The sequence below is a fragment of the Chrysoperla carnea genome, chromosome 1, assembly GCF_905475395.1.
Source record: "Chrysoperla carnea chromosome 1, inChrCarn1.1, whole genome shotgun sequence".
NCBI lineage: Eukaryota > Metazoa > Arthropoda > Insecta > Neuroptera > Chrysopidae > Chrysoperla > Chrysoperla carnea.
This window is the reverse complement of record NC_058337.1, coordinates 50483794-50497469: the sequence shown is the minus strand read 5'-3', so window position 1 is coordinate 50497469 and position 13676 is coordinate 50483794. Positions and strand designations below refer to the sequence as shown.

Here is a 13676-nt window from a genome sequence, read left to right as displayed (position 1 = left end):
AGCGACAAAAAGTTAGATGTAGATTCCGATATATGGACCTTCCTGATCATTTAAAAAAAAAACTGGCTTGATAGGTTGAGGTACAAAAAAATTCTCTATGAAATGCTAAAATGACACGACTAATAAGCATTTAAGCACTATTTGAAAAATTATATTATACTCTTTATGAATCTGCATTTCTCACAACTTTTATCGTTAAAGTCACTGTATACCCTAAATGGCGCAAATTAAGAGACTTTGGTTCTATTTTCTCCAAAACTATAAAAGATAGTTAGTTGATATTATAATTTTCGCAATGGTAATTTTTGCAGGATCCCATTGAAAAAAATATAAGAAACCCGGCAAAATATTGTTTAAACTAATTTTTTTTAACAAATAAATAATATTGACCTAATCACTTCGGAAAAAAAGTTAACTTAGACTATTTTTTCTAAGCCCTTCAGTTTTCGAAATTCGCGATTTTTACGATTTTCATCCCTCAAAAAGTGTTTAAAAAAAAAACAGATTTTTAGTATGTATAAGAGTTTTATATGTAGTATAAAGCTTACTCAACAACTTCCCGCAAAATTTTTTGGTCTCATTGCATTTGCATTTTAAGTGCTTGAATGTTATAATTGTTAAGAGTTATACATACTAAAAAGATAGTATTTTCACCAACTGATTAGAAATAAAGTCAAATTAATATAAAAGTTCGAACAATCTCATTTTCCGCAGGGTTGCGATGTATGTAATAAAACTTTTCTGTTAATTTGAATTTTTTCGAGTCGATTGGTGAAAATTCCATCTTTCTAGCATGTATAGAAGAAAAAATCTTTATTTGTGTCTTATTTGCGCGCTCTCTTAACAATGAACAATCAAGCACTTTAAATGCTATTCGGCCAAAAATTTTTGGGAAATGTTGTTGAGTAAGCTTTACACTACAAATACAAATTTTATGCATATTAAAAATCTGATTTTTTCATACATTTTTTGAAAGATAAAAATCGCGTTTTTTTTTTTTGCAAATTTTACGAATTTTTTATTCGAAATTTGAAGGGTTTAGAGAAACATGTCTAAGAACATTTTTTTTAAATTTTGACTCCAATTATACGATCAAATTTTTTCCGAAGTAATTCGGTTAATATTATTTATTGGTTTTAAAAAAATTAGTTTACACAATATCCTACCGGGTTACTCACCGGTAGCCTGCACTTTTACGTTCAGGAACAAACGAGCTCTTGTAAAAATTTTCCATGCGAAAATTATTCATGCTCAATTACGGATTTTCCCGGGTCGAAATAATTGGCCAATATTTACAAATTAACAAGTTTTTTCTCTCTAATATTAGCTAGGAAATATTTCTTGAAAGCCATCGAGATAAAATTGAAATAGAAAAAACTCTTATTGTATAAATTAATAATAATAGGTGCGTTTATGTTCAACTTATGTGAAACAAATATTAAACACAACATGGCAGCCTTTAATAATTATACAAAAATGTAAAACCTTAACCTAGATTAGTTGTCGTTTTTAAATGCGCTTTGACATTAACAAATTAAAATACACGATCCTGTATTGATTATTCTATTGAAAACCCCAATTCATAATTATTATTCATCTAAATTCTAAAAATTTTTGCAATTATTTGAATTGAATAAACATGCGGTTTTTCCCGCGTTTGGAAAATTCCACTGATTCCACTCTCATTGTGGTGCAGCCTGGTGGATAATAATTCAACATATTGACGGTCTTTTGTGAATACACGTGAAGCTGCAGTAACTTGGTAACTTAATTCTATCATCGTGTTTTATTAATTTATTGAAAGTAAGTTATTGAATATTTTTTATATACTTTAAAACATTTATTATTTCAAACAATATATTTTAGAAACTTGAAATTTACTTCGTATTGCATACCCTGTTTTTAACCCTAAACTTTTTTTTTTACATGAAAACTATTTTCATGGTGTGCTAATATTTTCTCATTAAAGGGTTCACAAATAGATTTTGTAACATCAAATGATACGTTAGTTTTAATATTTATGTCTAAATTTTTAAATGCAAAATGATTACGTAAATTAAGAACAATTATCAATATAATAATTTTTTAGAATGCCATCCGATGCAAAAAAACGTGAACAACAGCGCAAAAAAGCTGCAGCTAATACACGTAATAAGAAACAAATACCTTCAAAAAAGGAAGATAAAGATTCAAGCACTTCAAACGGACAAAACGGTGTACTTAGTGCTGAAGGTAAGTTCAATTTTTACGTTTTTATTTGGAAAAAAATTAATTTCCTGTTGATAAATTTGTAGAGGCATTATGTAAAAAATTAGAAGCTGATGCAAAGTTGAATGCAGAAGCAAGATCATGTACAGGCTCGTTAGCTGTACATCCAAAATCGCGTGATATCAAAATTGACAATTTCTCAATAACATTCCATGGCTGTGAAATGTTGCAAGATGCAATGCTTGAGTTGAATTGTGGTCGAAGATATGGTTTACTTGGATTAAATGGCAGTGGAAAATCAACTTTATTATCAGTATTGGGAAATCGTGAAGTTCCCATTCCGGAACATATCGATATTTTCCATCTTACAAGAGAAATGCCAGCATCTGATAAAAGTGCTTTGCAATGTGTTATGGAAGTAGATGAAGAACGTGTTCGTTTAGAAAAAATGGCCGAAGAATTAGTTGGCTCTGATGAAGATGGTAATTTTTTGATAAAATTTACATAATTTTCAAGGTTATTTTATTTATGTCTTATACTTTTGTAGATGCTCAAGATCAATTAATGGATATATATGAACGATTAGAAGATATGTCTGCAGATACAGCTGAAGCTCGTGCTGCTGAAATTTTGCATGGTCTTGGTTTCGATAAAGAGATGCAGGTATTATATATAAATTATTTTTTGCCATACAAACCTTACTATTTATAAATTTTATATTCAAGGCTAAAAAAACAAAAGATTTTAGTGGAGGTTGGCGTATGCGAATTGCATTAGCTCGTGCATTATATGTTAAACCACATTTATTATTACTTGATGAACCTACCAATCACTTAGATCTTGACGCTTGTGTATGGTTAGAAGAGGAACTGAAAACGTAAATATATTTTTATAAATTAAAACACGGTAGAATCTCGATAATTTGAAACCTATTATAAATTCAGTTGTCAAATATGGACTTTCAAGCTCACGTATTTTAAAAGTTTTAAAGGATAAATAGTAACTTGAGTTTTTTTGAAGTCTTTTATTAAGGTTATAAATAAATATACTCTGAGCTATTTATGTGTTAATAGTATTAATTTACGTAAATTTGACTTATATGTTTTATTGGGTATAATAGCCTTTTACCAGTTTTTACATGAAATGACTGCTTGTATTAATTATTTGACGAAAGTATATACAGGGTTCGGTCTAGAAAAGGGAATATTCATGTATTTTTTTAATTCATTTTTTACACTGTTATAACAAAGTAAAAAATATAAATACTGTATTTAAGTGTAAAAAAATATTATAATTTTGAGATATTTAAACGCAGTTTTTTGGCGCTCTCTCTTATAAGTACGTGATCTGTCAATTGGTGACAGTTCAATGTATAATTTACACTTTAAAAAAATGAATTTACAACCCAGAATTTACACTCGTTATTATTAAGTTTTCTAATAAAAAGCCGTAGAATAGTATAATTTAATGAAATACCATATAAAATGTAAGTAATTAATATCATACAGTATGTCAACAAATTTGACAAACCCGTACTATGATGTCACGTCCGTATAAAAATTTGAATTTCCGTTTTAGAAATTTTTAAATGCCCTCACTGAATTTGCACTTTTATTAATTAATTTTAATTTTTAAGTAATTAAAAAGATTTTGATTACTAAAATAATGGTTTAGTCGAAATGTCCAATCATTAAAGTTACGGAAGAAAAATATTTGAACCAAATTCAAATTTCATGAATATTCCCTAATGTCAGAAGTTGTTTAGATTCTGTTAATTTCAATAAATTTTTTATTTCGATCATAAATTATATTCTCTGAGATGTTCAGACTTGATTATTTATCGATATTTCAAAGCATATATATTCAGCATCTATTTAAACAAAAACAAAAAGAAAAATTATTAAAACGAAATATTTGTTTACTTGTAAGAAAAACAAAATATTTCTGTATTTATCACATAATATTGAAACCACAAATAGTCAGGGAATTATTGCTATAATCATGAAATGATTAGGGGAAGTTCAGGAATTTTCGACAGGAGTTAAATTAGTTATATCGTGTTCACTACATATTATCAATTCTAGATTTTATCTTTGAATACTGAGCATAATATTTAACGATTTTGTTTATTGCAAAGGAATTGATCTATTTCTGCAAATAGTACTTACTGATGGGAAATTGATTTTAAATTTTAAACAGCTAGGTTAGATGTTTCATATATTAATAATAATGAAAGTATGGGTAGAAAAGGCAACTTTTTAAATTCTAGACGCTTTTGCGTTTTAGAAATTTCAGTTATCGAGTTTCTACTAAATTTAGATAATTCCTATGAATTTCACTAACATAATTTTGTGAATTTATAGATATAAACGAATTTTAGTTGTGATATCACATTCACAAGATTTCTTGAATGGTATTTGTACGAATATAATTCATATAAATAAGAAACGATTAAAATACTACACAGGTAATTATGAAGCATTTGTTCGGACACGTATGGAATTATTAGAAAATCAAATGAAACAATATAATTGGGAACAAGATCAAATTAACCATATGAAGGTAAATATTTGTTAAGATTAATTTACTGCACTTTGTGCGTAATGTGTTTTTTTTTTTTTTTTTTTTTTTTTTTTTTTGTTGAAAACCAGAAAAGATTGTAAAATTTTATTGGTGCATTATAAAAATAATATATCTAGATGCATTAGTTTCAAAAAGCTATATAGATGATTCCTTCAGATTGGATCTAAAGTTTTCAGGGTGATGATCAATCCAGAAAACCTCGAAATATCAGAGGAATTTTGATTTAGGTCAAGAAAAATAATAAAAAATTGCCTGCCGCTAGAATTTAATTCTGAATATCTGATTCTTGAATTTTAATATCCTAAAGTATCTGGGAAAATATATTGTATATTTCAAGATGTTGATGAAGACCATATCAGAAAAAAAGTCAGGCTTTTCCAGAAGCTCAAAATTCCCTGGCATATTCAGGTCTCTAGAATTGTTGAAATGTAGTATGTGTGCTGCATCAATTGTAATTACAAAATATCCGTTTTTGGGTTCCAATAATTTTTTTTAATTCAAAATACAACACAAAGATATTTTTCGAGTAGTAGAACTTCAAATTATTATACCTAAAAAACAGTGTTTTTTTTTTTTTTTTTTTTTATAATTAAAAAGTTGTGAAAATTTCGTCATCCTGGTATTGCTGGTGCAAGAAATAAAAATTTCGAATACTTTTAAATTGTTTGGAGTCTGTAAAATCCCCACCAACCCTGCGGAGGGTTAAATTAATTTCATATTTTGCAAAGTTTATAAATGATTAAATAATATTATTATTGTTTGTTTTCTTCAGAATTACATTGCGAGATTCGGTCATGGATCAGCAAAATTGGCTCGCCAAGCTCAATCAAAAGAAAAAACATTAGCTAAAATGGTTGCACAAGGTTTAACTGAAAAAGTGACTGATGATAAAATATTAACATTTTATTTTCCTAGTTGCGGCAAAGTTCCACCACCTGTTATTATGGTTCAAGTAAGTATTCTAAATTCAGATATTTTTTTATTGAATCAAATTAATTATAAAATATTAATTTTTTTAGAATGTTAGCTTTCGATATACTGATGATGGTCCATGGATTTACAAAAATTTGGAATTTGGTATTGATTTAGACACACGACTAGCTTTAGTGGGACCAAATGGTGCTGGTAAAAGTACGTTATTAAAATTATTGTATGGTGATTTAGTACCCAGTGAAGGAATGATTAGAAAAAATTCACATTTACGTATTGCACGTTATCATCAACATTTACATGAATTACTGGATTTAGATGTATCACCATTAGATTATATGTTGAAAGCATTTCCCGAAGTGAAAGAACGTGAAGAAATGCGTAAAATTATTGGTCGATATGGTCTAACTGGCAGGCAACAGGTATGAAAATTGTTAAATTCTGTGATTATTTTTGTACTAGGCTGTTTATACTTTTTGAAAAATGTATGTATCATAATCGATCTCTAAAAGGCACAAATTTGAATTGTAACTAAATTAAAACCCATCCATCGATTATCATTAGACTCGATTTCAAATTCTAGGTCATTTCTTATCCCTATTGTAGCAAGAAATTAAAAAAAGCCTTTTTTTATAGGTATGCCCAATTCGACAATTATCTGATGGTCAAAGGTGTCGAGTTGTGTTTGCGTGGTTAGCTTGGCAAACGCCTCATTTATTATTACTTGATGAACCTACAAATCATTTGGATATGGAAACTATTGACGCATTAGCTGAAGCTATTAATGATTTTGATGGCGGAATGGTACTCGTAAGTCACGACTTCAGACTTATCAGTCAAGTAAGTATATTTTAAGAAGAAAAAATCTATCTTCTTGCAATAAAGTTTTCCAAAGTGTAAGAATTATAAAAGTAACAATTTTTGTAATTTTTAGGTTGCTGAAGAAATTTGGGTATGTGAAAATGGAACTTGCACTAAATGGAAGGGAGATATCTTGAAGTATAAGGAACATTTAAAAACAAAAATATTGAAGGATGCTAAAAATCGAAAACAATAATTGATTTATAGCGTGTTTCAATTTAAATAGGCATTCAAATTATTATAAATATCTCTTTGCCACTGTTACATTTCCCAAAATTAACCACTTCACAGCAGCCACCTTTCATTAATTAATCATCATGAATAATAATAAATAGTAGTAACAATTTTAACTTATATTATATATTTTGTTCTTAAAGAAATTTGTTTATTTTCACTTGTATTATTTATTTGAACACTAAATTAAGAAATGACATCAAGGTACTTTGTCTGGATTTGTAAAATTTGTTTGTAGTATTAAATTTTAATCATGGAATATTTCAAATTGTTAAATCGGACAATGTTAAACCTTGATATAATTTATTTACTATAAATAGTACTCTCTTCAATGGGTTAAGATAGTTCGGCCAGCAAGTAATTTTGGTAACAAAGCAAGTATAATAAGCATTTTTATCCTACTAGTAAAAAAAAAGCTTCAAAAAGAATCCTAAATTTAAATAAGTTGGTTTTTGAAAACAACTTTTAATTTGGATAAATAATTTTATTCGCATTTTTATAATTAATTAATATATATTTGTTTTAAAAATATTTAAAACAAATTGTACCTATTTGCTAAGTTGACATGGCCCAACTAACTTAATTACGTTTCTTGTTTTAGTATATCAAGAAAAATTATCATTATGAGAGTGTACTGAAAAGCTTAATGAAATGTATTTTTTCGTTAAAATTTTCGATCTCAGAGTGCAACTTTATTATTATTTACCCCCACGACTCCTCTCTCTCTCTCTCTCTCTCTCTTAATGTGCATGCTTTTCCATTGACGCCCAACCTGTACGTCAAGTAATATCAAACAGACTGTGATGGACATTACCGTAAAATATTTTAAATGATTATCAAGTGGTGCCAGTTTGACATCACTTGACGCTCAATCAGAATAGTAATTAATGCTAAATCAAGTATTTGAAGCTGGCGTCAATGAAAACGCACCTCAACAACTGTGTTTGATGTTTGAAAAATACTTCTTGAGATTATGGATATAAATTTTTGTATATATTTGTGTTAGCGCACATTGAAAACACTGTTATACGCTGTAATTTATGTTAATTACGACCAATAACCCGAAAGAGTAAAAAACATTTTATCATTCGTTTGGTGCAAATATAAACTAGGGATAACCGTAAATTTTTTTATAAGGCTTATTTTTTTAACAAGTAAAAAAATAAATTTGGATGGGTAAATAACTTTTGCATTTCATGCCGAACGTAAACGATTTCTAGAGGACTTAATGCACAATCGAGTAAATATTCATAATAGATTTTCACTCAAGTCAACATCATGACGAGCAAAGTGGAAAATATAAATTGAAAATTATATTTCAAAAGTAAGACATTTTTATAAAATAAGTTTGATAATTTAAAATAGGAAAACTATCTAACCATAACAATTGCATTATACCTAGCTTTATGTAGGTTTTGTAGCTGTTAAAAAGGTTATAAGAACAAAATCTTTAAAATTAAATATTGGGTAAAATTCAATGGTCCATTAAGCAATTAATTAATTATTTCGTTAAAGAAATTTTTATAACGTGTTCCTCAGCCTTATTCAATTGAAATAAGAGAAATAGCAAGTTATTTTTGTATACTATGGTGCTGCAAAATAGGCGGTGCGTAGACCATGTACTAGAAGGTGTATGGTTTGGACTGAGCCAACTTAGCTAACATGTTGTTATAGAGTTATGCGCCATGGTTATAAGTACGGCGGAGGCTTTTGTTGTATAAAATATTAATTTCATTAAGAAACTCGGTGAGGGTAGATCTTAGTTTACCTGTATATCTTTTCTATTTTCATTGTTTATTAGGTGAATATCAACAATTCCAGATAAACATGATTGATTGTGCACGGAAGAATCCTGTTCTCTGTACGGCAAAATAGGTGACGCACGGTGCATATACTAGAATGTCTATGATTTATCCTAATCGATTTTCCTTGTATATTATATATATAAATGTAGATAATATATTGCGAACATGATGGTATAGGGTTATCTTAACCAAAGTAAGCAAACTAAAGAACGTCAAGGTTTAATCTTTCAATAATTGAGACTGTCTATAAGCCAGGACAACTCTAAGATTTGCTTACTCTTGCTTAGAAAATCCTATACTATCTATCGCATTCGTTATATTATTATCTACATTTTTATATGCAAAATACAAGGAGACTCGATGATGGTAATTGTCCAAAAAAATTAGTTATCAATTGCTTATAGCTTCATTATATTGTATAAAATATTCATTACATTAAGAAACACAGTGAGGGTAGATCGGCCTAGATCGGGATTTTTGATTACCTTCATGTATTTTTTATTTTCATCTTTTATTAAGGAAGAATATCAATAATTCATGATAATCCTGATTGATCGTGCACGGGTTAATCCTTCGACTACTTGAGTAAGTTTATCTTATTCGTCAAAATTATTAAGTCTGAGATGTAAAACTTTTTCTTAAAAGAAATCTTGAAACGATTAAAAGGAACGCCGAACAAATTAAAATAGAATATTTATTGGTGGAAGAAAAATTAAAAGTTCAGAATTAATTAAAGATATTAAAAGCCAAATATGTCTACTAGCCGTTTCTTACCCGCTTCTCTGGACAATTCCATTCAAACAATAATACAAATGAATACAAGAATGAATAGATAATACAAAACTACAATAAACAAATTCTGCCCTTATGCTCTAGAGTCTCTTTTGCTCTGCTACTATATGTATGTATACATGGTATGCCTAGTTGGGTCGGATTTTACCCACGTACTTCAAGCATACGATATTCCAAAATTTTAAGCCATCAAACTCATTTCGAAAAAACAAAAAAAACATTTTTTTTTACATACGATTTTATTAATAATTCAATTAATTTTTTAGTTTGGTGTATATTATTTTTATGAAATTTATCAGTATTTAATACTTTTTAATCAGGGTATAAATATTTATTTAATGGCATAATAAAAACTCAGAGAATCGAATGTTTTTGCTCAAAGTGAATCTTAAATCATGTGCATTTATCTTGCTGTGTGGTTAAGTTTCACTTGAAGTAGAAACATTCCATTGAAAACACTTAGCAAGCGTTTCTCAGATGATAAACCCATGCTGTTGGTAAAAACATATTGTATCTTGAGCATTCAAAATCAGTAACAATTTTTTTTGTTTAACTGAAAATGCTAGAAATTAAAAGATCCTCGAACAATTATTTTGTATTATGTTCATATAGGGTCTATCCTAAGCAAGTACGGAAAATTAAAGAGCAGATTTTTAAACCAATTTTATGAAAAAAATTAATATGGACATATGTCCGCCATTTCATTCGTTCCAAAATCACGGTGGAAAAAATTATGGTAAAAATATACCTACATACCTCCAGATATGTAAAATATATATTCGTTAGTTGTGTAGTAGGTGGTACAACTGAATCAATCGCAGCGCTATCATCTTATAAAATTTGTAATAAATCATTCGTTTTATTTAAAATATGACTAATTTTGAATTGTTTACATGTAAGTGGTATAGTAAATGTCAAATTAAAATTATTGAAAATAATAATTAAACTTGTTGCATTAGAAATTGTGAAAATAAGAGACGGAATTCAATAAATAATATTTTTGAATGTAAATTTGTAAGAAAATAGTATGGAAATTTGCAATGTAAACCATAAAATGATATAAGTAGTGCGAATATCAAATTTTATGAAGCTATGTTGAGTGAAATAGAAATTATAAAAAAAAAAGATTTTTTTTTTCTTAAAATTTTACCACCCTGTATCTTGGAAACAAAGCGTTTGTGGGCATTTGCTAATATGAACATAAAATTGGTTTGGTTCAAGAATATGCTCTTAAATTTTTTTGTATTTGCTTTGGAAACACCTAAACATCAGCAACTAATGTTATCATGAATTTAAATTAGCTAGGTGTAAATAATTTACGAAGATATATTATTTTTCGCTAATTTGATGGCTGTTCAAATTATTGAAGAGCCGTGGTTATTATCCCAGAAAATATTAAATTAAATTTTACGCATACAAGTTTGTTTTTTTCCTCCTTCGCATAGCCGATGGGGCTCATGGACCTCAGACAATTTAAAACTCGGGAAACTTTTCCTACTGAAAATTGCTAACTTCTAAGTATTTGAAAACATTTGATCCTTGCGACTTATGTGTTCAGACCAATTGTGCGTCTGCAGCCGCAGAAATTTGTGGGACGTGACAAACCACAATAGGTGTGCTATATTTTAACGTTTGCACAAAATTGGAAATTGATTTAATAGCCTTTTCTTATTATCTGTTTATGGTAAAAGAAAGAAAATTCAATTTAAAATATAATATGCACAATTATATTCAACAGGCATGTAAAATATTGTAATTTTTAACGAAATGTTCACTGAATATATAGAAGAAAACAAAATCCGCAATAGTGGCATAAAATGGAGGATCTATAGCAAAAGTTGGAGGTTTCAGGTTGAGCATCGTATCGAAAGGTAAAAAATGTCGAACTCGGTTTATATCTAAATAATTAAGATAACCCTTCGAAATCAAAGCTAAAGTTCTCTACTAAAACTCATTGTTTTGTTCCGACAAGTCTAATATCATATGCGCAAGCCTTGAAGATCATACACTCTATAGGTAAGTAATGGGTAAGTATGTGTTAATATTATTTTAATGGTCTACAAAACTACAAATACTAAAGTACGCTTAAAGTAACATGGACATGCTTAATAATCTTGAATTTATCAGCCATTGATAATAAGTACGCAATTTAGCACCCACAGTTAGAAGTGACTCTAGTTAGATTAAACTTCCAACGCGTTTATGCAAGGTAATCAGGATAATTGTATAGTAATTCCTTCAGCCTTAATTTTTTTTTTTAGAAAAATATAAGTAGGTATATATTATAATTATTTGAGATTTCATAAACAAGTACGATAATTAACAAAACATATTATAAACGAGTATTATTTGTATAATTCATATAATTTTGAATGCGACATGATGCTTCATGTGCCAAGGCTGCTTCTCGAAGAACCTAAACAAAAATTTATCTCATCAATATTATTCAATAATGAAAATTATAATACAATGCAACTTACGATCAAATGGGAATCCATTTGAGATAAACCTGCATCAATCCACGAAAGTGAATACGATCTGTGTGGATTACAATTGTACCGTGCTATTAATGCTAACTGTGTAACTGCTAAGGCAAGAGCTACTGCTCGTGCTTCTAACAAACGGGCATCCAATGGTGGATACATGCTTTGTACAACGTCATCAACTCGTAATGAAATTCTACGTGCAATCTAATAAAACAAATTCATTGTAATTTTCATTATTCAAACTATTTATTCTTTTTGTCATTTACTTCAACAATTTCATAACTGGATCGTTCTGATTGCAAAGGGCCCATAGTGATTGCAGTTAATCGTTCAGTAAGATTATGGCATATTTTTAATACTGCTAAACAATGTGGTGCTAAGCCAGTAGCATCATCTACCCATTGTTCATCGGCAAGAATTTGTTCCAAATCGGGGCGTAAACGAACCTCACCTAATTCCAAATCAGGTCTTTCATCATCAATCAAATGTATATCAGGTCTAAAATAATTTATATTGATTATTAAAAAAGATGAAAACAAAGAAATAATGATTTTTTCCAACCTTTCATCCAATTTATCCAAATTACATTTATGTGATTTATAATTAAGTTTTGAACGTCTACATATTAAAATTAAAATAATAAACGATCCGAGAAATATTGCAGTAAGTGCGCCCACTGTAACAGCGATTTCTATGTTATGCATAGACATTTTCTTAAAAATTATTACATTTTTCTATTTTAGTTTTCAAACTTTAATAAAGTTTTTTTTATAAAAGTTGTTTTGACGCAACAGGTGGCACATTTTATGCTGGCGTTCCTTTATTAATAAAAGTATACTGCTCCGCACGATTTGTTGTTTCATTACTGTGTGTTAAACATTATCGATTATGACAGCCTTATACTGCCTTATACTGTACAGCATCCTAACATTAACATACGAACTATGCCGTATTTATATTATCTGAACTGAATTTGAATAGACCCGTACGTACATCATGTAAACAATGTACATAGAATTCTAAATTGATTTCAGTATTACCTAAATGGAATAAATATAACTTTAATATAACTATAAATATAATTAAAATGTAAAAATTAACTAACGCTTACTTACCTAAATTATCTATTTCTAGGTTACCTACCTAATTGTCCATTAAAAGTAAAAACGATATTGGCAAAACTTTAAACCTCATCATAGTAGTCTGGTGAAATTTCTAATAACTTAATATCGATAAGCTAAACTTTGATGGGACGTCGAACCTAAATACGTAAATATTGCAAAGTATCCTTGACTTGAACCATACGTTTATTATCTATTGGCAGAAAGTTTTTTTTAGAAATAACTATCAATTTCTTGAGAAACTATTGGGATAAAATTTGTAGCTTATAAAATTTTATATACCTAGAAATGTCTCTAGGCATTTTTTCGTAAGCTTACTGAAAGGTAAAAAAGATTATAATAAACTTTTTTTTATAACGTATGCCTATCTGGTATTTAAAAATCGAAAATATTTGTCTGTATTGTTGGGGATTGATTTAAATAAAAATTATAAAATAGTTCGATAAATTGAACTCTCTTTTACTTCGCTAAAAGCTGTTAAAAATTTTTTTTAATGTCTGTTCCTTATTTATATCTGTCGGTAGACCTTGTCGTTTTTTTCTACAATCAGTATAGTATTTAACTTTAATTTTCTTTATATTTTATGCTGGTAGTTTATTAAGAATTTTTTTTACTCAAACATATCCTATTTATTCATTTTTTTTTGCATTTAAAAA

At 28.4% G+C, this 13676-nt stretch overlaps 2 protein-coding genes across 2 annotated transcripts; one reads left to right on the top strand and one right to left on the bottom strand.

Annotated features, from left to right (window-relative positions):
- Nucleotides 1-1678: 1678 nt before the first annotated feature.
- On the top strand, nucleotides 1679-6932 carry LOC123300075 (ATP-binding cassette sub-family F member 2). The gene is made up of 10 exons (XM_044882553.1): nucleotides 1679-1803; nucleotides 2090-2232; nucleotides 2295-2690; nucleotides 2756-2871; nucleotides 2934-3085; nucleotides 4572-4770; nucleotides 5564-5743; nucleotides 5811-6143; nucleotides 6358-6561; nucleotides 6656-6932. The coding sequence occupies exons 2-10, from the start codon at nucleotides 2091-2093 to the stop codon at nucleotides 6776-6778; spliced, it is 1845 nt and encodes a 614-aa protein (XP_044738488.1). The 5' UTR covers nucleotides 1679-1803; nucleotide 2090; the 3' UTR covers nucleotides 6779-6932.
- A 4758-nt stretch (nucleotides 6933-11690) lies between these two features.
- On the bottom strand, nucleotides 11691-13056 carry LOC123305083 (transmembrane protein 98-like). Its single transcript, XM_044886695.1, has 5 exons — nucleotides 13015-13056; nucleotides 12461-12939; nucleotides 12166-12397; nucleotides 11894-12103; nucleotides 11691-11829 (listed from the first exon to the last, which is right to left on the bottom strand). The coding sequence occupies exons 2-5, from the start codon at nucleotides 12607-12609 to the stop codon at nucleotides 11746-11748; spliced, it is 675 nt and encodes a 224-aa protein (XP_044742630.1). The 5' UTR covers nucleotides 12610-12939; nucleotides 13015-13056; the 3' UTR covers nucleotides 11691-11745.
- Nucleotides 13057-13676: the final 620 nt, after the last annotated feature.